Below are 24,103 nucleotides of genomic sequence, written 5' to 3'. Positions count from 1 at the left end.
GATATTAATCTATTAATATTTTGTAATTAGTATAAACTATTAATTGTTTGATTGCTGGACTAAAATTAACATACATTTTCCGTTTTATGTCAAACCCTTATTAAAGACTATAACAATAGTCCTTAATACACAAAGTTCAACAATTCAAATATTATACTCATTTGAAATTCGATATATAGACGCATTAATATTTTCAAAAAATATCTCCTTAACCATTTACTGTAAAAAGGAGATTTTCATTTGAAAAATTAATGTTTATCGTTTGTTTATATTCAATAATACATAATTTTTAATATTTTATATTCTGTGTAAAGCAAGAAATATGTTCATTTTTATATTTAAAACAATGAGAAAATTAATTTTTTTAAGTTTCGGATAAAGGAAACGATTACCTTTATTTTAGAATGATAGGCTTTTAATCTTACTCCTCAACAAGCATCGCGTGTTAGAACTTTTCCAGACGTCGAACCTTTATAATACTTGACAAAAGATTGATTATTTCAGATTCTGTTTTATATTACACATTTCATAATGTTTAAAAGAAGCAGAAAAAAAAAATGTTAAATATAAATTCTACGAAACTCACTATGATACTTATTGAGATTAAAAATAAAAACTCGCACTTAATAATTGAAATAATATTTATACCTACAGGTACATGTTATAAATATTATTTAATCCCTTATCATTTACGAGCCCAAAGCCCAGGTTTTAGATTTTCTTATCACTAATCAACTATAATACTTTACAATAGGTATGAAAGGTTTTATGTATTGATAATTGTTATTTTAGTAAAAATGTTTATTAGTTTATGGGTTACTTATAATTTAAATCGATCAATTTTAAAAGCAATATTTATTTTTGTTAAATTTAACATACCTAGGTATATATATCCTGAGTTGCATAAAAAAATTGATTAACTTAATGAACCAATCATGGGTCACTAAATTATCTCAAAAAGATAATTAGCTCACTATATTGATTCGTTAAATATTTATTGATTATTTATGCAACCAGAAACTGCCAATATTTTTATAACCTAATTTATTGTTTAGTACTATAAGGTCAGGTTAGTATCAGGTTACTATCATAATGACAAATGAGGCATTTTTTAAAATCCTTTTTTACTAAAAATCAAAAAAAAGTGAAAAAAAAATAGGAATAAATATTGTTATGTAAACGTATACTAAACTACTTACACAAACTTTATATTAATTTTACATAACACCAAAATATACAAGTTTATTGAATCGATTTCGATTACATCAGTATCGATTTCGTTTACATCAGTGCAGTGACGATGGTGACGGAACGAAAAGCATTTTGCCAGGAAATTACATCACAGCAGTTGTCATACGTTACCACATAATACACATACCACTATTATAATGTAACCATATTAATTAGGTATGTGTTGGGTTGGTATTTTAAACAAAGCCATATATACATCCTGCTTTATTACACTGCATAGCACATAGCGCAACGATTTATTAATGTTTGATTTTTCCGAAATGTATACTTATAAAATATGGAGTTTCAGCACAATCCCAACTTACAGAGAAGGTTTTTTCATAAAAATGCACAACATTATTACATTTGTCGAGATAAAAATTAAAAATTACAATCCAAAACATTGATCGTATTCTAGAAGTCGATAAAAATTTGTCTATCAGTGACGAGCAAAAGATTTCGTGAAATAGGAATCACATTATTAATATTTTGTATCAATAATTGTTTCGTATTCTTTTAATTCCGTTTAAAATTTATAATAGAATGAGAAAATGTTTTTCTAGGGTGTTTAACCATGAATTGGACGAAAGAAAGCAAAGCGATGAATAATAATCCTGCATATACCTGCAAAATATGTATAAGTAGATAATCTAAAAAAAAAAAATGTTCTCACGATAAAAAATATGGCCCTCTGTTTGCTCGGTTCACTCTGACCGAAATAATATCATGTACCTATCTATAATATATTATTATATAATATGTACCAATGTCCAATACGTGTATACATATCGCACCCGTTGGCCGGATGTGTCTTTGATATTATATAACTGTTTTACTCGGGTACTACATTTTTTTAAATTTAAAACTTTTAAAATTCTAGAGCACAGTGGTATACTGGCATGTCTATGAAAATAGAAGATTAAACTTTAAATTTTTTGAAAAACTAAGACCTTTTTATTGACAGTTTTGAATTTTTAAACTATGTTCAAAATCAAAATAAATTGTACGAGACAAAATATGGTTAAACATCTTGTTTATGTGCTGCTATTCATGTTCCTATTATAATACAGGTATACATCGTCTTTTTACAATCAATAGCTCATATAAATGTATTTATTAAATTATTGCACGCTTCCAATATTATTATTTTGACGTTATATTGTGCGCGTAAGACTACCAACAATCGGGAAGAGTATATACATGACATCTCTAACATTATATTTCGTTTGAATGTGTTTATTTGCATTATAAATACAATCTTGAAATCAAATACATTTATAACAGTTAGTCAAATACTATATTATATTATTATAGTTTCTATACAGAACGACGTCGATGATGATGAATGACGACAACGGGTTTTGTGTTTAATGTTAAATGGATCGCATACATTGTGCTGTTATATTGTCAATTAGTAACCAGCGTGTAATCAATTACGTTTTGTAGAAAAATCGTGGCTGCTCGTTTATAACGAAACAATTATGCTCAATCAACACCGTTGTTCCGTTGTTGTGGGCACCCATAATAGCTAGGTCATAGGTATGGGTACAAGATATAACTATTATCATTCAGTAGGTATATTATATTGTATATTGTATATATATATACATTCAATGCTATTGTTTTATATTTTTATGTTATAACATCAGCAAATTAAGCTAGGTTTACGAGTTGTTAGATCTTTGTGGACGATACACTATTTTTTCGAATTGTTGTATACTTGGGATCGAACAATATGACTCGTCTTTTCGTCTGGTAAGCAACGAGATCACAAAATATTTGTTCTTAATCAGATATCGGCGATAGATACCACAATAGTCACGAGAATACAAAAATTGTATAATATCTCCGAAGTGTCATAATATTATTATACTCCAACTACCTATATACGTTCGTCGTAATAATGAAGCAGAGATTTCGAGTATCTCGCAAACTTGCAGATGAAGAGCCAACGAACCACGTGCTCGGAATAATTTAACTGACATTGAGATTTGAAAAAGGTGAAAAGTCAAATTTCCGGTATTGGTAAAAGTCACAATCGCGGGTTGCAACCTAGCGTCACGAATGCCCGTGGTATATTCCCTTGCGGTATATGTCCGGGAAACCTTAAATAACAGCAGTCCCAGAGCTTAAAAATGGGATGCACAATGTAAGGTAATTACCGAGTGCTATACGAGAGAACAAAGACGACGGAGACTAATTCGGACGGGTCCGACGCCATCTTAAATCAATAATTTTTTTAAATGTAAAAAGAACGATATTTGCGCGATGGTGAAAAAATAATACTGTGACAAACTGAACGAGAAAATGTATCGTGATCTACACTTTTTTTTTGTACATTGGTAAAACTCACAAGGTGTTGGTGGGAGGTTAGGGGCGACTACATTTTGGGCGATTCGAATGCACTCAAGTCTGCACACTCTTTTTGAATTCGTTTTTATTTTATTTTTATATTGTAATTATATTGATTTGTAGCCTTGCAGTATATATAGGTAAGGTATAGGTTACATTATAAATTACCATTGCCGGTTGGGTAGAAATAGTGGCCCTGCACCACCCGGACAACCGTTTTCGAACGTGATCGCTGCCGCAGGGTTTGTACTTTCGAGGGTGGAGAGAAGCGTGCTAATTCTCAACCCGTTAGCGCTTAAGTATCTCCCCACAACCCCCCTCCCCCAAGGTTGGGTATATTATTGGCCTAAATTATGAACACCTGCGGACGTTATAGAACGGCAATCAGATTTTTCCCACCAGCAATATTCGTATAGAATTCTGTACAAATTGTTCGGTGTGGCGTGGTTCGTCGGTCGAGATTTTCTTCTTCTGAATTCTGACCTCCTTCGTTTCCCCTCTCATTTAGTCGTGAGACATCCGACGACCCTTTTGATATCGACCCTAACCAATATTGTAATACCAGAAATCCGCGGTTACGCACGGGTTCCTAAAAAACGCCGTTCTTACATCGTATATTTTGTATTATCCATACTTACATATTTTTTTCGTTTTTGTGAACCGAACAAATGTCTTAACGTCTCGCACAGGACTTACGGTCGTATCATAATAATATGATGTATCGAAAACGTCGTGCGGCCGATACGTCATCATTCGTGCATCGTTATTTATTTATTTTTTTTTATCGAAACTATAGAAAGAATAGGTACGCGACAGTATAATGACAGACACTAAAATTACAATGCGAAAGCGGTTTTCGAACGATATATATTCGCGTGCAGGTAAACGACAGCCGACAAGTTAAAATATGTTTTCAAATTTACATTTATTCGTGAAACAGAATAAAAATAAAAATATACATTTTATAGGTTATGCATTTTATGCGTCCTTATTTCATATAATGTTATGCTTATTGTAACAATCGTCTGTTTTATTGAAACGTACAAAAACTGAAAGAAAAATGATTATTATACTTCTCGACAAAGTCAATATTTGTTTTTACCCCCGCTGGAATAGCACCCACGTATAAAATATAAATAAACAAATGCGTGCAAAGAGAATACATTGTATTTTTATATCGGGAAAAATACTACATAATAATTTAAAAAGTGTAATAACTAATAACCATACAAATCGGGAAACTATGACGTAGGTACCTATGTAAACCACGAATGAACACGTTGTTATAATTAAATATGAAATCAGAGAGTGAATTGGATTTGGATAAGCATATAATATGTATACTTATTACGTCTTACATGATTAGATAATTTAAAAAAATTGATTTGAAACTATTAGTTCGCTTGGGCTGTATTTCAGATTTTTAAACACGACAAAAGCATGACGATAACTTGAATATTATCGTCGATATTTTAACATTTGAATGTAATATGTTCGTCGTTTAACGGTTGCCGTTTTATTTGTTTTAAATATTGGCTGCGGCGTATACGCATAATATATAAGTGTATACATTTCACACGATGATTAATGATCGAGCCCCTTTTATACTATAGCTATTTCTGGTGCGTAATTTGATTTAACGAAAATAATCAGGTCGTTGATGGCACTTTAAAGACATATTAATTTGCATGATACATTTTTATCGGGGTTAAAGGTTTAATAGATTTTAGTTGTAATGATGTTTTAGGACTGCCGTTGCTATGGCTACCACGGCATTATACCGGCATAATGGAATGATTGAGTAGGGAGTTACGGAAGTGCACTGGTAGGATTTCAAAACAATTCCATTTAAAATCCAACGGCGGAGTTATCGGAGGTTTTTATTCAGGCAAAAATTATTCTAACACACCCACACACATAATATATTATATATTAATGTATAATATTAAATATATTATTAGTCTGCGCGTATATTTTATACTATTGCAGTTTTATATTATTTAGAGTTTTCGCCGAGGGTTAGATACAGCTAAGACGAAGAAATTCTTAACAATAGGTACCTATTGTGTCGTAATTTATTTGACGAACAGAATATCTAATATTATTTTTACAAGATAAACAAATATACTATTTACAATATAAAATTATTTCTTTATTTGCCATTTGTATCATTCACTGAAAACAAATGTCAGTCGATAAAATGTAAATATAAATGAGTATATTTTACTTAATATAACACTATATTATATGATACTATTTTAGATTGCATGTATATAAATCTTAGATTTTATAATTTCTTAAGTTATAATAAATCAATAATTCTTTTTACAAAAATAAGATTGAATAGGCTATTTAATTTTTTTTTTTGTTTTTTAAATGTTTAAAAGTTTCATTTTATTGCCTGATTATATATAAATAAATCTGAAATAACATAATTTGATACAAATTTGCTTAACATTCGGATTTCTTTATTTTTATGTATGTAAAATATAGTTTTAAAAATGTTGATACAAAAAGTATTATTTAAAAAAATTGTATTCCCTAGACGGAATACAATTTTATTTTTGAGAACCTACCTATCAAAATTAAAATGAGTGCACTAATTTTACTCAACACGTATTCTGACATTATAAACAACAATTAAAATAATATAGGTAGTAATACTGCTGTATAATTAATTAATTTATAAAATCAAAATATAAATTGTATAAATAACTAATTTCAAGAAACTAGTACAAAACGAGAAAGTGGCACTTAAATTATTTTACACCAAAGAAAGTTACTTACTTAATAACTTCGGTGAAGTTTAGAAATTTCATTTCACCCTTTAATGACTTATGATATGATTACGAACGAAAATTTAAAGTTCTAAAATTTCAAGTATGAACACAACCCTGCATAACCATAAAAGTTAACGTTGACCCAATGCATGAGGGTAAATATTATCATGTTGGGAGTTTAAGATTACATCACTCAGATAAAAATGAATTTTAATTTTAAAGGTTGGGTGTCATTAATTTGTGGCATTAAAATGTATATCAAGGTTATTAAAAAATTCATGTATGAAGGAAGTGTTATTAATTTTAATACATTCGCTTCAATTAATCATTAAAAACAAATGCCATTAAATGTATATATTATGTTCTAATCAAATATATTCCTATTAATTAATTAAAATAATTATAGTGTAATAAAATAATATATATGAGCGTACATCTAAAATTAATTAATTTCATTATCTCAACAACTTATTAAAACCCATTAACACAATTTATTATGAGTATATGCCTACAATTTATCAATTGCTTATACTTTGCATTGTACATTTGTACCTAATGTGATTTTAATCCCAAACAAGCTATATCATATAGAGTATTATACGATTTTATTTTTTAATTTATATGGTCAAAATATTGAAGATATAAAAAAATTCAGAATATCATGACCTTAAAAATAAAATAGTACAATATTCCTATCGGATAAAATGTGGTTGGTATGTGCGGTTTCCTCCTTTTTATAATTAATAATAGAAATCTAATTTTTGGTGGTTATAATAATTCTAATCAAAGTAATTTTATTCTTATTAGATTCGTCAATCATCAAAAAAGTTCAACTAAAACACAACATTATATTTTTTTCAAATGTACCTACATATTAATTATAATTAATTTTCCTTTATATTTATTATAATTAATCATTAAACAAAAAAATTTTCCGATAAAATAAATGAATAAACTATATGAGTTAAAAATAAGAAAACTATTTTACATTAAGCCGTATGGACTCAACTTTTAAGAAATAATTAAATGTACCTATTGTGGTTTGTGAAGTTAAAATACAATTTAAAATTATATTTAATATACAATTGCATAACATCAATTATTTAATTTTATAAATACCTATATAAATTGGTGTTTTGATTAATTCATAAATTATCCAAACTGAGTTTAATTTGAGAGCTATTTAAGATATTAAGTTTTCAAAAATAAATTCAGTTTTAATGAATTAAGCGGAATGAGAAAAAAATTATACTTAGGTACCAACATAATATATTACATAACAAAAATGCACAGTTGGCTTAGATTAATTTATAACTTTATAAGTATATTTTTTCTTATACTATTGTATATAATATTACCTTCTAACATGATTTTCCTCGGAAATATAAGAAATTGATTTATAAAACAAATATGTATCATGGCTGTCTATAATTATTATTATGCCTCCCCCAATAATAATGATAGTAATATTAAAGTAATAATATAGTTATACAATAATTCCTGCATAATGGTATTTATCTTCGAATGTTTGAAATTTAAATATATCTATTACAAAATAACGCGTTATCTGGATTGTGATATCAACAGCCGTGACCTACAAGTATAAAAATACAAACTATAGTTAAACTTCTATACTATTTAATGCGGTAAAGAAAATATTGGTTTTACTTTTAGAATTTATTTTAATTCATAAAATATGGAATCGTTATACTGCGAGAGTAAAGTAGTAGTGAATATTATTATTGGTTACATTTTGTACAAACTTTATTCATCATCTAAAACTGAGCTCGAAAGTATGATAATTTGAATTTGATAATGAAATAAGATTGATATATTTAATTATTCATTATTTTTATTTGATAAATCAATATATTTGATATTTTAATGCACGAATAATCCATATTATATAACGCTTTAATTTTTGGATTATTTTTCTTATTCCCTTTTTGTAGGAATTCATATATTTGTGTTTTACTTGAAGTGGCCACCCAATATAAGTGTAGGTATAACCGTGTGTAAAATAAAATAAATAACATAATTTTATGTAGTTTGGTGTTCCTAATAAATGTGAAACGCTTTTTATAAAATAAAAAATAACTGAATAATATATTAATACGAGAAAGAAGGATAATTCGTAGGTGTCGACCACATGTAAAACCCCGAGGCTACATTTTTAAATAAATCGTAGGTAAATTGAGATAACTGTATTTGTGAATTCAAAACAATACGTATTCTATAAATATCAATAAAATTTTATTTGTTGGGTAAAAAAGCTTGAATTTAATACAAGGCTCCTACTATATTATTGTTACAATGACATTTGAAAAATATTAAAATCCTTAGTTTGTATAAGCATTTAAAGTTCAAATCTTGACAAAATACGGAAAAATCACGAAAATTATTGAAATTGTTTTAAATTAAGAATTCATAATAATTTTTCTTTCTAAATCTAAGATTTGAAAATGTAATACAAGATTCCTGATATATTGTTACAATAGCAGATGAATAAAATATTAAAAATACATATGCACGTTTTTTTTTTATAATCATTTAAAGTTCAAATGTTAACGAAATTTATCAAATTTAAAATTGAATGATTATTTTCAATTTTTGTAGTTAAAAATTAATAATATGTTCAATTTTTATATCCAAGGATTGAAAATTTAAAAAAAGGTTCCACGTAAATAGGTTATATATAAATTACTTAATTTACAATAATATCATCAAATATACTTAGTAATATCATAGGCTGTCTTCGCTCAGAATCGTTTTTCTCATACAATGATGTTATATCATTGAATTCAAATATAAAACCATACAATATACAGTACCCACTGTACAACAGAACGACACCCACTTGCCCATTTTTTTTTAAAATTCAATTTCATTCTCATTATTCACTAAAAAACCACGCGTAAAATTACAAAATTTACTACTTACCTGGTTAAATGTATATATGAATAAATCTAAACGCATATATCGTACTAAGATACCGATTCCGACATAAAAAATTAAAAAAAAAAATATGGGAAAAAGATTATAAGCATCAGAAATAATTAAACATATTAAGTCTGAAAAGAGTCTTGTCTTAAAAGCATTATAGACATGTAGTATGTACCTACTATATTATATTGTATGACAGACTATGAATTCGTGCTTTCCGCATAATAGTATGTAATAAAAATGGGCTTCATGGTACTGTAGAATTTTTAAATCCTTTGTGCGTTACTGAAAAGAAAATTAATCTCGTTTCCTCTCAATTCTGGATTGATTAAGAGATCGCGTGTACCGTGCAACGCGTGTATGAAAACTAATAAGAACCGTTATATAACACCATTTACGAGAATATAGTGTTTGCTGTTGTGATGTAAATTAATTAACAATTAATAACGATATAAAATAATGTTACTATTCAAGTATAATTAATTATTCGCCTTTTCATCAACACCACATCGATCGAATGTAATATAGCAACTAAGAATAATTTGTTCTGAGAAATTGGCAAGAATAATGGAACACCTACTTACACTTTTGTTACATGCAGTCGTATATATTTCGAAAAATAGTGATTACATAATTTATAACTTTCTGAGAAATTTCTAATGAATTACATTTCAGATTCTGACCGAAAAGTGGAATATTTTAGTCTTACAACAATGTCTTAGATCCTAACCTATAATATATTGATTTTACAATGATGGATTGTTTTTTTTGTGCCTGACATCGTATTTTGAAACACTGAAATTGCTTGGATTTTAAACTTCAATATTTATGCTGGTCGTAAAATGAATTTAGTTGTAGTACATTTACTTTTTTTTAATATTTGGGAATAACAAAAGAAAACATTTTGAAAACATTTTTTGAATAAATCGATTTCCAAATTTTGTTTTAATTAAAAAACAAACAACCGTAGATACCTACTTAAAATGTTTAAAAAAATATTGATATTAGTATTTTATTTATATGGTATAATTTTAATAATATTTAGACTCTTTTAGAGTTGTTTATAGACATTTCGATTTTTAGTTTTTTTATCCCATAAAAAAAAATGTAAAAAAATAAGGTTTGCTGGGTCAAAAAGCTTAAAAATGTAACACAAAGTTCCTTCATAAGTTGTCATTTCTGGAATTAAATAAAAAGTTGACCGTGATAATTCCACAAATCATAACTTTTTATGAGCGTATGAAGTTTAAACATTGATACAGTTGGATATTTATACGTAACATAATAATTTATCATCAAACGATTTTCTTATTTTGTTGTTATTCAAAAATAATAAGTCGTATCGACACATGACATTTTTACCATTGTTTATAAGTGGTAAAATATCGAAAATATTTCAACTCGTGACCTACTTATAGATATTTGAAATTATTTTTTTTTTAGTTTATTTTTATAAATGTCGATAAAACAAATTTCACTCGACCAAAAAGTTAGTAAATTCAATTTAAGGTTCCTCAAAAGTTTTTATTTAAGCTATTTCAAATATTAAAGATATATAGACATAATTTTTCCGGTAAGCATTTGAAATTCAAATGTTGACAAAATTAGTCAAAATCATGAAAATTTGCTAATGATTTTGAAATTAAAAATCTTATAAAATGTTCAATTTGTACAGCTAAGGCAAGAACCTTTTATAAATAATTCTTCCTGAAACTAACAATCAAAACATATACTACCACAATATTGTTTTATAGTAATTTGAAATTCTAATATGGACGAAATTAGATATTTAAGGAAAGAATAACAATTTAAATTTTTTTGTTTTACTTGACTCAAAAATATTTTTTGGGAGTTTTTACAACTTTTATACATAATATTATATTGTATGCACACGATGATGACATTTTCAAAACATTTAGATTAATGTGATGTTATGGTCTATATGTATAGATACGTCGAACATGTTCTATAACATAACTGTGTTATACTGTAAGGCAGAAGGTATAATAATAAATACAACCTGAATAAATGCAATGTTTCCGGCAAAAAATAACTCAACACACTATATTTCTAATAGGTAGTACAATAAATGACTATGATAGCAATATAATTTATCTTAATTTATACTTAGTAATATGGGCTGACATAATCACTCAGAATTGTTTTTTATGTGCAACGATTTATGATTGAATTCAAATTTAAACACTTACTACTTACATAGTTTCATTACAGTAACTTAATCAATGACGATATAGGTACATTTGGCACGTTCGACACTCAATCGGTTACCTACTTCCCCCCTTCTATCATGTATTGTATTTTTCTGTGAACCCATAATGGTAAAAGAAGGGCTTGAAAAATTGTGTTGGCTTTTTTTTTGCATCCATTCGTTTAGATGGTATCGATTAAGCGTGCAAAAAAATTACCATAAATCGTCGAAATTATACAGTAAAAGAATGTACCTAGCAAACCTATTCAAAAAACATCTACCAGTGCATTGATGTTCTTACTTATTTCAGTTATTTCAAAAAATAAATTCGGTGGCTCTTTATATAATAATATATACTATTATATACGTACTTTTAAACAAATGTACATTTAACAATTTTAAATGATCTTAACTCTAAATAATACATTTTTATAGTTGAAGAAATAGATTTTCATTGTTTTTCTTAATATTTCATGTACAAAAAGGTACCATGAGTCCTATAGCCGAAATAGGAACACACGTGTATAGTTTGGCACGTGTTCCTCAATCAATATTTTATTCAGTGTTTGCATTTGATTAAAACTCATGTTATATATTCGTGTATGTGTATTATTAATTAACTCGATTTCTTCACAAGGTATCGGTTATATAACAGTTACCTAATAAACATTTGGTTAGCAATACATGTCTTATATATTAATATTTCCCATTGGAAAAATAAATGTTGCTATACCTACGTAGTTCGCTGGTTATATAGATTATAGATTATAGGTAGTTATCTATTAAAAAAACGAATCGTTAGAATATTATTGTGTCGTATTTTTTAATACTTGTGATAATATTTCATAACTGTTAATAACAATTCACAATAGTTAGTAGGTACATACCTACACAAAACAACATTATTTAATATTTATAATAAATAAATAAAAAAAAATAATTTGTGTTCAAGTACAGCAATAATTTTCTGAATTCATTATCTGTGAGGCATGACAAAAATGGGGAATGTCAAAGAGAAAAATAATACTAAGTTGTCTGTTTTTGTCTTCTATAAATGAAGTTTTTGATCTACAGCTTACATTACGATTTTTTAGGATACTAATCACAGCATTAATGTTATGTTTTAGATCAAATGAACGGGTAACGAGTGTCCAAAACAATGAGGGGGCGGGGCCAGAGACCGATGGAGCCAGGGTAAGCGACGGATTTACGCGACCCAGCCCCCCCGCCCCCAACAACATGGATAAATCGGATCGCAGACGCAGGCCTTTTGCCTTTGACAAGGTAGATACATATTTCATCAGCGTTAAATTTCAAATCACTGCAATAAAATGATTATTAAAATATACAAACCAATTTGTTTATAATGACAATATTTTGAAACGACAATTAATTTCAAAAAGTATTTCCTATAGATATTAGATACATAGTAGTATTATAGTACGTATAGTATATATTCTCATTCTCATATCTACAATTTGTATTATAAATTTATAAACCATGTTTAAATCGGTATTAAAATCTAATTACATAATCAATTTAGTTAAATAAATTATTTTTTACACATATTAGGCTTATAGAGTATTGTTATTTATACACAGTGCCTACCTCTTAAGAAACTTAACTAAAATTATACGTACCTAGGAATTATAGTATAACACTAAAAAAATGGGTTGCATTGAAATAAATATAATTTTTATTTATGATTATATCATAGACTTCGATTTATGAATGGTCTAACTCTAATTTGAAATATTAAACCGATACAATTGCAGCCTATACAGCAGGACGGGAATTTAATGACTACTCGACCCTAGACAGCTTTGTATAAATCATACAAATTACTGATTTCCTGGCCCCCAGCTTTCATGTTAATTGTAACATAGGTCACTCAATATACATAAGCTTAGAATACTACCTATATTATACTACACTACTGCAGCCATCTATAATATACTTCAACCAGACGGCCATTTCGACGCTGCAACGCGCCTGATGTTTTGAATAGTCAATTAAAGCGCACGAGCGAAATTATTTGGATTAATTGGTGTGAATTTACATTTTCAGATGGAGGGGCTGGTCAGAGAAATGAAAGACGAAGAGACTGGGGTGCGTGTAAAAAGTCAAAAGTTATTTCTCACTTCGATCCCTTCTGCTTTTGCCGGTACGTATATTACAATATCTGAAGTGATAAGGTGATAATAGTAGGTATATTATAAGTTATAACTACTATATACGCGTACATCTAATTTATTACAGTTATTTGGTCCGGAGTAGCTATGTGCACAAACAACCTACTGACGTTCATCAGACAAACATACGCACACACACATTAATAAACTTATTTAACCAAATTTCAAATATAATTTGAATATTTATCAATATAGTTAATGCAAAATTAATGTAATCCTTTAGATTTAATGACAATACTAGTTGCCATGGATTTTTCTAAAAAAAAAAAATAAATGATAGAAGTAGATATCTACTATAGACCTGCAAGAGCCGTACATTTTCGGCCCGGTCCAACGTTTGCACCAACGTCGGTTCGATCATTATTATTTATTATTTTAAATTATAATTATTTATTGTCGAAGAAAAGAGCCCGGCCCAACCCTTGATTTATTATTCAAAGTCCAGCCCGGCCCGAAAAATTGTACAAAAAAGCCCAGGCCCGGTCCGGAATAAAATTCCAAGACTTAAAAAAGCCCAGTCCAACGCTTTATTTTATTTTAAAGGCCCGGCCCGGTTCAATGTCACTATGGACCGGGCTTTTCGAGGACCTGGTCGGGCCGGCCCGGTCCTTGCAGGTCTTTAGTATCTACAGGCTACAATGCGTGGTGTAAAGTGTATACTAGACATAACTAATTATTAAATAATAATTCTGTACAAAAATCACTTACAATTTAATGGATCGTAATAAACTTTTAAACAAATATAAACTAATATACGCATTAAGCACATGCACGCGCGTAATCCGCAGCTTACATAATAATATACTATTCTATATCGTTCGAGAGGATAAATCGCCTCTTTTAATAATCTTTTTGATTAGAAGTATCATATTAAACTATATTATATGTGTAATATTTTTTATAACGAGCATGTTTAAACTATTCGGTACTATATAGATATTATGATTTATCTGCTTATCTGTTCCATAATAATATTATAAAGAATATCGGTGTGTCAATTAATTTCAAACCCTCCTTTTATTCTACATTTTTACTTGAAAGAAATATTATTGAATGATCTATATTTTCAATTGACTCCTGAAAAAACTCCAGGTACAGCTCGAAGTTAATGATTGCTTATTTATAAACATCCAAGACCAATGGATCAGGTAGATACCTAGTGTGCGTAACAAAACCGCCATTCGTTTGAATGACAGATAAGAGCTATTGGTTTATGATGACGTGTGCATTATGTTTGCTTTTAGACTTATAAAAAATAAAACTCAAAATGTTTTGTCTCTAAATAATAGCTGATTTAAAATGAAACACGGACGATATAGTCATTTGGACGCGTTCGATATAAAACGGCGAAAAATAGAAAAACAAACAGCGTTGCTGGTTTCTACTAAAATCTTCACAACTTTTTGTTAGAACAGACGTTTTTGAATTTTGAACCCAGTGTTTGTTTTTTTTTTCAAATTTTATATTTTAAAGATTTACTTTTTAATTCCTTTGAAGTGTTCTAAGTTCTAACCAACAATATACATATTTGAGGATTTCTATATATATTTTCGATACATATTGTTATAGGTATACATAATACATATATGTAAAGATCTAATGTCCATTGTCCATATGCATAGTCAATTTATGTGGAAATAGTTTAACATGTCTTATGTGACACATAAATTGACTATGCAACGGGCATAAGAATGTTAAACAATAAATTATCGTAGAAAAATCTTTTTAAACAAAAATTAAAACACAACCACCTTATAAACCAGATTTAACTAACAACGGACGGTTGTTATTGAGTTACTATAAAATTATATACATATTTTATATACACACGCCTGACAGTTTTAAATGTTCGGGTCGTAGACTTATGAGTAATACAGTTTGTAACTTTTATAAAAAGAAAAACATAACATTTTCAAACTTTTATATTCAACTCTAACACTGTCCTATCTAGTTTTAAAAACAAATTATGTCTCCGTAATAATTAATCAAGTAATTAGCGAAGACGTTTCTAGAATTAAAATAAAATATTTATACATCGTTGAAAACAAATAAGTATGCCTTACATTTTCAATCCAATAATACCACCACCATACTACATATTATTTCCCGGAATCTAAAAAATGTAAGACACGTTTTATTTACAATTAATTGTGATTAATAAATTGTGAAAAGCGACGTTTAAGACACTATAATATTCTATAATAGCTGTAATATCATAAAGTAAATTTTTTGTTAAATATTTTTAATTAGTAAACAGCCTGTTTTTGATATAATTTCAGTTCCAAAATGATTTCTATTAAATATTACATTTACTGCGTTTTATTCATTGCTATAATAAGTTATTAAAAATGTAAATGTTAATATTTTTAGTTTTAAAAAGTTTTCTTTTGGAAATCTTAAGACTGACAAAATTACATCTAATTAAAATATTGTAAATAATTATTCATAATAATATTTGTATAAACTTTTTGGATTATTTTTATAAAGTAATTTGTACATAAAAAAAAATATTTACTTTTTAGCTTTACTGTATTTCTAACTTTTTTTAAAATAAATTACATTTATTTTGAGCTTTAAAAGGGAATATTATTACTGATTTTGAACTTTATGCGGGTTCATAACTTTTTCTATATACATATAATTATAAAACGACTGATCGGACACGGAGAGGATTCATCAACATAACTGGGAAACCAAAACAGCTAAGCACACAATAGCTAAAAAAAAAAAACAAAATGGCAAGTGTTTAAAACGGCTGGGTAATAAATATTATTATAAAATATAGGTAGGCACAAGTTAACATTAAAAACACCGACAACAAAGGAACATACGACTTTAAAATTTCATTAAAAAGAGTGTTTATATAGTTATGAAAATATAATATTCAAGTTAAAAATGTCAACAATAAAATATTGATATTGATACGAAAAAGTAAACTTGCAATGATAAATTAAGAGATGAAATGCCATTCAAATACACTATAATATTTCGTTGTATACTATTTTTGACGTTTATAAGCCATACCTAAATTGTTTAAGAGGTTCACTAATGTATTACTCCAATTTTACTTCAGTTTTCTACTATTCTCGTTTGAAAACAATGTATTTCGTTTGACGACGCTTGTTGTGATTTCTTCAATATTTTTTCGATTGTTTTCGGTGTAGTTATTACTTATTTAACTGTGTTTGAAGAAACTACTGGGGAAAAAATTCCCTTTTATTCAAAATGCTGACTAAACGAACTGCTAATCGATAGTACACGAAACTTTTGGAGTTCTTCCACAGTTCTGATATAGATAAGGACACCGTTGTCAGAACAAGCCATTTTTCGCTTTGCACAATCCCACTGAATCTAAAACTCATAAACAAATGTTTGTCTGGAGATCAAAAACTTCTGTAGGTCTAAGTTTACAGAAAAAAACAACTTGAGATTTTTGACATGGTTTCAGAACATCAGTAAAAGGAAATTAGAAAAAGTTTTTAATTATAATATTAGGTTGAAATATGACTTAGGAATTTTTATAGTTTACGGTTGGAAAAGTAATTTCATAAAAGCAAAATGGTTTTTTTACTGTGTAAATAATTCTTATAAATAATAATTAATTCGTGACAAAGAAATCGTATAGTGTAAAATTCGTAAAATAAATATATTCCATTTATACGTTTGAAAGTTTGATATATGTATTCGTTCTATTTATTTTCATTTCCTAATGGAATTTACTTCAAACGATTACTACGTTTAATAATGTTATTTAGTACTAATGGTAACTTTGCAACAAACAATACAATTTTGTTATTCTTGGTATTTCTTACGGTCAATAAATCGTTCTAATAAATCCACTTGAACTCATAAACTCGTTATTTTTTTAGTCCATCGCCGCATATTTGACTTAAATTTGTCACTGGGGACATATAATACATTTTTTAACAACTGATGTCAAAATATAATATAATATATATATATATAAACCTATAATATTATGTATTTATATGAAAATAAAAAGGATTTTAATACTTATACATTATGTCATGTTTAAGCCTAGTGGTGCTATTCTAAGGATACTCGTCAACAACACTTCCAGCTATCCATCTCCCTACCCATCCATCTTAGGCTACTTATTGTAATCTCTTCTATAATTATCTAAATTTTAAATTTTTTGACGACATACAGAAAATATATATAAGGTAGGAAAAATGTAAATAATAATAATTATTTTGACCTAAAATTGACAATATTATACTTTTATCAACATGCATGATTAGGTATTAGGCAATTTCGCATAAACATTTGGTATATTGTAAAAATTAATTAATTAAATAGAATTATTAGGCAACGGTTTTTAAGAATTATAAGAAGTTCCTAATATGTAAATTTACACAAATCTTTAAAAGTCCAAAATTAAATTTTAATTTATTTTCCAATTAATAACTTTAAACTTGTTCTATGGGTCACAATTTAATGTTATGTTATACAATTTACTTTAAATGTTTACATGTACCTACCTATACTCAACGTACAGAACACTCGACTTTTTCAAATGATTTTGTATACATAATACCATGCACCTCATCGGATCTATCACATATATTATTTACACGCGACAGTGGCGTATCTGCGCACTAACTGCATAACTGCGATATTTAAAATTGTTTTTTTGTCCGAACTATACAACAGTATTACAAGCTTGGAAAAGTAATATATTTAGTAATATATTAATTTAAAAGAATAAGAAAATTTTTCGTAGGAATTTAAGTGAATGGTTTTTATTTTAAAAATTACATTCTTTTTTCGTTTTCAAATACATTATCAACAACACAAAAATGTATTTCCAACAGCATAACAATTTTCTCGACATCACATACAATGCTCAACAGCAGCGCCTTACACTATAAATACCCTGGTAAGTGGTAGTAGAGTTTCCCCATGAATTAATTTTTTTGCTGTGTATTTATGATTACATCGTGACTGTTGTATTCGTGAAATGCTCTTCAATAGATTATTCGTCGAAAATATTAATTCTGCGATGTCTTCACTTATTAAATATCTAGGTACCTACCAAGCATTCCTTAAATTATGAATATTAATTAATTTACAAGGATTTACGATTATATTAATTATACATATGCATGCGAGATGCGCGTACGTAATAATATAAACTATTTTTATTGTTATATCATGAAAGATAATTTATTTATTGTTCGATCTGATAGTGGATTCGTATTAAAAGTTTAAATTTTCTTTTTAGTTTTCAGAACGTTTATTGTTTAAGTTTACATTATATTTGATTCTCAGTTTAAACTTATTCAATTCCATTTATCACATAGCATTAAAACGAACTCAAAACATTCATATTTGATAATTTTCCTATCGTCTTGTTATTTATTAAAAGAAATTTAGGATTTTTAAACTTTCAATTTTCTAAATTGAAATATTATGTAGAGTTAACTATAAAAGTTATCAAATACGAAAAATTATAGCAATAAAATAATGGCCATGATAAAGTTCTAAAAAAAATAATAATACTATTTTGATGCAAAGAAATGATAATATATGCTAAAGTTAAATAGGTAAGAAAGTTCATAAACTTAATTTTTAGTTGTTTTTTTTTAATTATACGTTCCACGACGATAGTCTAATATAATATTATCTAAGTTTTTCAGGTAAACAATTTCTGTACAGTTTGACTAATTAGAAAGTTTAGAATGTTATGGGATCATCCTCTGAATATATCTAACTAAAATTCAATTATTATTATGTAATTAAAATAATAATTTATTAATAAATGTATGAGCTTTATGTGTCCACCTAAATATTGTACAATAAATACGTGTTATTAATTAACTAAATCATTTAATTATAGTGAATCATCAAACACGTATTATACATATTAAATATTATAGTAATACATAATATGCTTTAAAATATGTCATATAAGAATTTTTATGGTTTTGTTGGCCATTTCAATTAGTGATAATGGAAATGTTCAACACCTGCTCAGAATAATAATTATAGACTTTATAATTTTAAATCGAATTTCAAACAAAATGTCTTGATAATATAACAGCCTATATGATTTATGATAATAAATAATAATTATTAAAACTTGGAGTAGGTAAGTACATAAAAATCATGGAGTCGTATTTATTGGCATGGTAAAAAAGGTATGTATTTATCACTGAAATCATGCATATCTAGAGAACTGCTTTCAGTAACTCTTTGCAAGTATCACAAATACACAATGACATTGGTGACAAACCATTGACAAGTGACACAAATCATGTTGTTATATCATGACTTAAACGGATATAAAATCAATGAACTGTTATAAACTTATAAACGAAATTTATCATTTTCTTCTCTTAATGATCTTCATAAAACTACAGTGTTTGCAGTTGTTACTTATTAGTGCAAAATAAAAACATTTACTCGTTATATTGACTAAACTGCAAATTTTTGGCTGATTTTAACATCACTCATTATATTTTATAATATATCTATGCTGATGCGAATACATTATTCCTTCAATTATTATTTAAATGTGTATATCATATTCGTATGTGTGAATTCATTTAAAAAAATAATACTCCATAATAATATAAATCATTAAAAAGTGTTAATTGTTAATGCCGACTTTGCGATTTCGTTAATAATAATGATAATAATTCGTTAATAATGTCAAAAGCAATAAAGATTAAATAAAAGTAATGTATACCTACATTAATATTATAATAATAACAAACAATTATAAATAAGACTCAAGAGGCTTTAGATACCAAATGCGTTGTGTTTAAAATGTAAATAGGTATACGTTGGCCGGTGGGTACACTGTTAATAATGAGTGTTGTCATTTTAATTTTACTATAGATTAATATTGTTGTTTAACATAAATTATAATAAATAATAATACATGTTAAATAAAAATACCTTATAACGAGTCTTATCTGTACAGTATACTCATGTCCATATACTAAGTATACATCATAAGTCATTACTACATAGTATATACTACATACCCATACGACCATATTATATTGAAATAATTGTACCTACATGAAATAAACTACGTATATAAGTAAGTGTTAAAATGTAAGCAGACATGAAAGGGATGGTATCCTGTTATTCCAAACTTAATTTATATAATAATATAATATGTTTTCATTGGACTATTGACACCGGAAATGAATGCTTGAATAATTAAGTTTTTAAAGTTTTTGAAATAATTATGTGGAATTGAAAAGTTGTTGGTGTATGTAAAAATGATACATACATAACTAGCTATGTAAGACTTGACTTGTTGTGAAATTGGATTTATTTATTTACTGACAAAGTGATCTAATGTAGGTATAGTATACTATAATTCTATATGAAATGTAATAAAAACTTGGTTCAATGTAATTTTAAGTCATTAAAATCAAACTTAAATTCTACCCAAAAACTTTATACAACAACAAATTGAATGCATGAGTTAAAAATGTACCTACACATTTTTTAAATATTAAAAGTCAATAAATCATTTATTAGTTATAACTTATAACTAAATTAAACAAAATTAAATCAGTTGAATCTATATACAAATTCAATAAAAAGTAAGATCAGAATGAATATTGGTTTTACAAAGATTTGATTGTTTTTTTAATAAGTATACGGTTCGTACCATAAAAATATGCTTCAATATTCAACTTTGAGAATGGTTTTTAGTAGAAAATAGGATCTAGTTGGTAATTTTGGAAAAAAAATTAACGCTTTTCAAAATAATCGAAAAATCAAAAAAAAATAGATAAAAAGTGAAACTTTATGCTAATCCGGTTTTTTTTTTTTTGACAAAGCCCTTGATTTCAAAACCAAGAATATGTGCAAATTAGTTCGTTGTCATGAATTAGCAACATTTTTAATTTCAAGTTCTTCTGATCTCAAATTTAGTATGTTGCGCGTGGGTTGGAGAAAGAAAACAAAATATAGTGTGCTGACATCCCAAGAAAAATCAATTTTACTAAGTTATTCTGTTATTTTTAATATTAGAGTGAATCGGCCTATTATGAAATAGAAAAGCAAGAATATTAGCCCAAGCCCCACTTAAGTTTTTATTTTTTAAATATGAAGCAAGTTTGAGCACTTATATATAGGTACCTATATAAACGCTCATAATTTGCTTCAAAATTAAAACAGATACTATTCATAGCTTTAAATTTGATAATATCGACAAATACATAGCAATTTCCCCGATTTTCAACAATGCTATTTATTGTTTTTCTAAAGAAAGGTTTTTTAAAATTAATTTTACTAACACAGATCGATGGTTTGAAACGATATTATACGAATAAATAATAATATTGATACATGAATGTTCAAAATCAAAAGAATTTGTAACTGTAAAAAATGCAATTGATGATTTTGTAACGTCTGCAGCTCATAACTACTAAGTAGCTAACCTAACCTTCATATACCTACAGAAAACTAAACTATATTTTAACGAGTCAGATGAAATTAATCTTTGAGTAGACGACAAGAAATGTGTTGTAATTTATTGTTATTTCACTTTTCCTTTGTGTTAAGCCACTCTAGGAAAATCAATATCGGTTGGCAACCCTTCGTTTCGAAACAAATTCCCTAAGCACAAATTTCACCGGCCGGAAGAACCACTTTAACACGCTAAAACTTTTACTTTGGGATTGGAAGTAGCGTGAGAGGAAAGAAGCGGGAACACCTTAATTGAACGTATATTGACTTTATATGTCTACGAGTACCTAACGGGCTTTTATAAAAGAAAGACTTCTTGAAAAAAGTAAAAACTTTATATATACGTCTACAAAAATACAATATAATGCTTACCAATCTAAACTAAGCATTTCTCGAGCATAGTTTCACCGAGTCGAAACCATTACATGTTTTCGATGTGAATGTCGTTATTACATTATACAATAGTAGGTGCAATATAATATAAAGTTAATTTAATTCAATCATATCGATGAACTAAAATAGTAAAATCCGGTAGGTATATGGCGGTAGGTGTATTGAATTCCAACGTTTAGATTAAACCTAATTTCTTTGTACTATTTTTCAATGATATCAAACATGGATATATGGAATTTATTTTAAATGCCATTATGCTTGTAGATGATTATTGCTGCACAAGAGAATTATTATAATTTATATAATATAGAATTATATTTCAACTTTCAATTCAGCTAAACTAGATATAAAATAAAAATTTCGTTCAGAATGTTTCTTGACATGTTCTTAGAATGGCCAACTTAGCAAACTTGTTTACGTAAATATTTCAAATTAATAAATAATATAATATTATTAATTAATCAAGTTTGTACAAAGAGTGATGAAATTTTACACAGCAGGTGGGTAGATATTATATGAATATAAATATTATAATCCTAATCAGGCGGGTGTGTATTAAAGGAGAATAGATATATGGTAAAACTACGACATGTAAAAAATATAAAATTGTTAGATATTTTAACTTTAAATCGATAAAGTTGAATATAAGACGATACAATTTAATTAAAATAATAACCATGTATGTTTAGTTGCATGGAATAGCTTTTAGGACGTGTTAACCGAATATATAATTCAATCCAAAACACGTACCTACTTAACAACAAAAGCTCAGTTTACGAATGTCGTATCTATAATATGATGGGTACTACAAGAGACTTTTCAATCTCTAGTCGAATACGTGTCGAGATTAAGAGCAAATAACCCTTATACAGTAATACTATCGATATATTATTATGAGGTTAATTTAAAATTTAAAATCTAAAGTAGGTAACCAGTAGGTCCGCACGCAATATTTATGCAGTATTATAATAATATCGTGTTTGAGGCTCAGATTTGTACCTATTCATATTATATATCAACACGAATTACAGAAACACACAAATGTCATGTAAATAAATTTGTACCTATACAAAATATACTTACTTAATATATGTTTAGGTATGCATATGATAGCTGTTAAATGTACCAGGAAAACTTTGAAAACCGGGAATGTTTCTCTGCTGTATTGTAGCAGTTTTAGCAGGTTTCGAGTGTAGCTAGTCAGTAGTCATTGATTAGGTCACTGTAATAAACGCGTTAATACTTAAATTTGAATTCAATGATAAATCATTGCATACAAAAAACGATTCTAAACGGGGATATGCGTGTCATTCACTATTTCTAAGGATATTTTATTACAATTACTAATTACTAATTTATTTTTCTAAATGGTTACACTAATTTTTGCCAAAAACGTTGAATAATATATCATATTATTATAACTATTACAATAGTACATAATATATCATTGTTATTACTTATTAACTTGTACATCTATATGTATTAGTGATATTACCTAGGTAACACACAAGTCAATGTCGCGTAAGCGTATGAACATGTTCGTAGTA

At 27.3% G+C, this 24,103-nt stretch overlaps 2 protein-coding genes across 3 annotated transcripts in view; one reads left to right on the top strand and one right to left on the bottom strand.

The window, feature by feature from the left end:
* Positions 1-24,103, bottom strand: part of LOC132950915 (uncharacterized) — a 133,720-nt gene that overhangs the window by 73,947 nt on the left and 35,670 nt on the right. The window lies entirely within an intron of this gene.
* The window catches only part of LOC132950912 (regulator of G-protein signaling 11), a 51,598-nt gene that overhangs the window by 6,560 nt on the left and 20,935 nt on the right, over positions 1-24,103 (top strand). For both annotated transcript variants that reach the window (XM_061022530.1, XM_061022529.1), the window contains exons 2-3: positions 12,642-12,798; positions 13,582-13,678. In XM_061022530.1, coding sequence (XP_060878513.1) covers positions 12,754-12,798; positions 13,582-13,678 — 142 coding nt within the window. In that variant the 5' untranslated portion in view covers positions 12,642-12,753. The remainder of the gene's footprint in view (positions 1-12,641; positions 12,799-13,581; positions 13,679-24,103) is intronic.

The sequence above is a fragment of the Metopolophium dirhodum genome, chromosome 8, assembly GCF_019925205.1.
Source record: "Metopolophium dirhodum isolate CAU chromosome 8, ASM1992520v1, whole genome shotgun sequence".
Classification (NCBI taxonomy): Eukaryota; Metazoa; Arthropoda; class Insecta; order Hemiptera; family Aphididae; genus Metopolophium; species Metopolophium dirhodum.
Note: the sequence above shows the minus strand (reverse complement) of the source record. Positions and strands in the feature narration are given on the sequence as shown.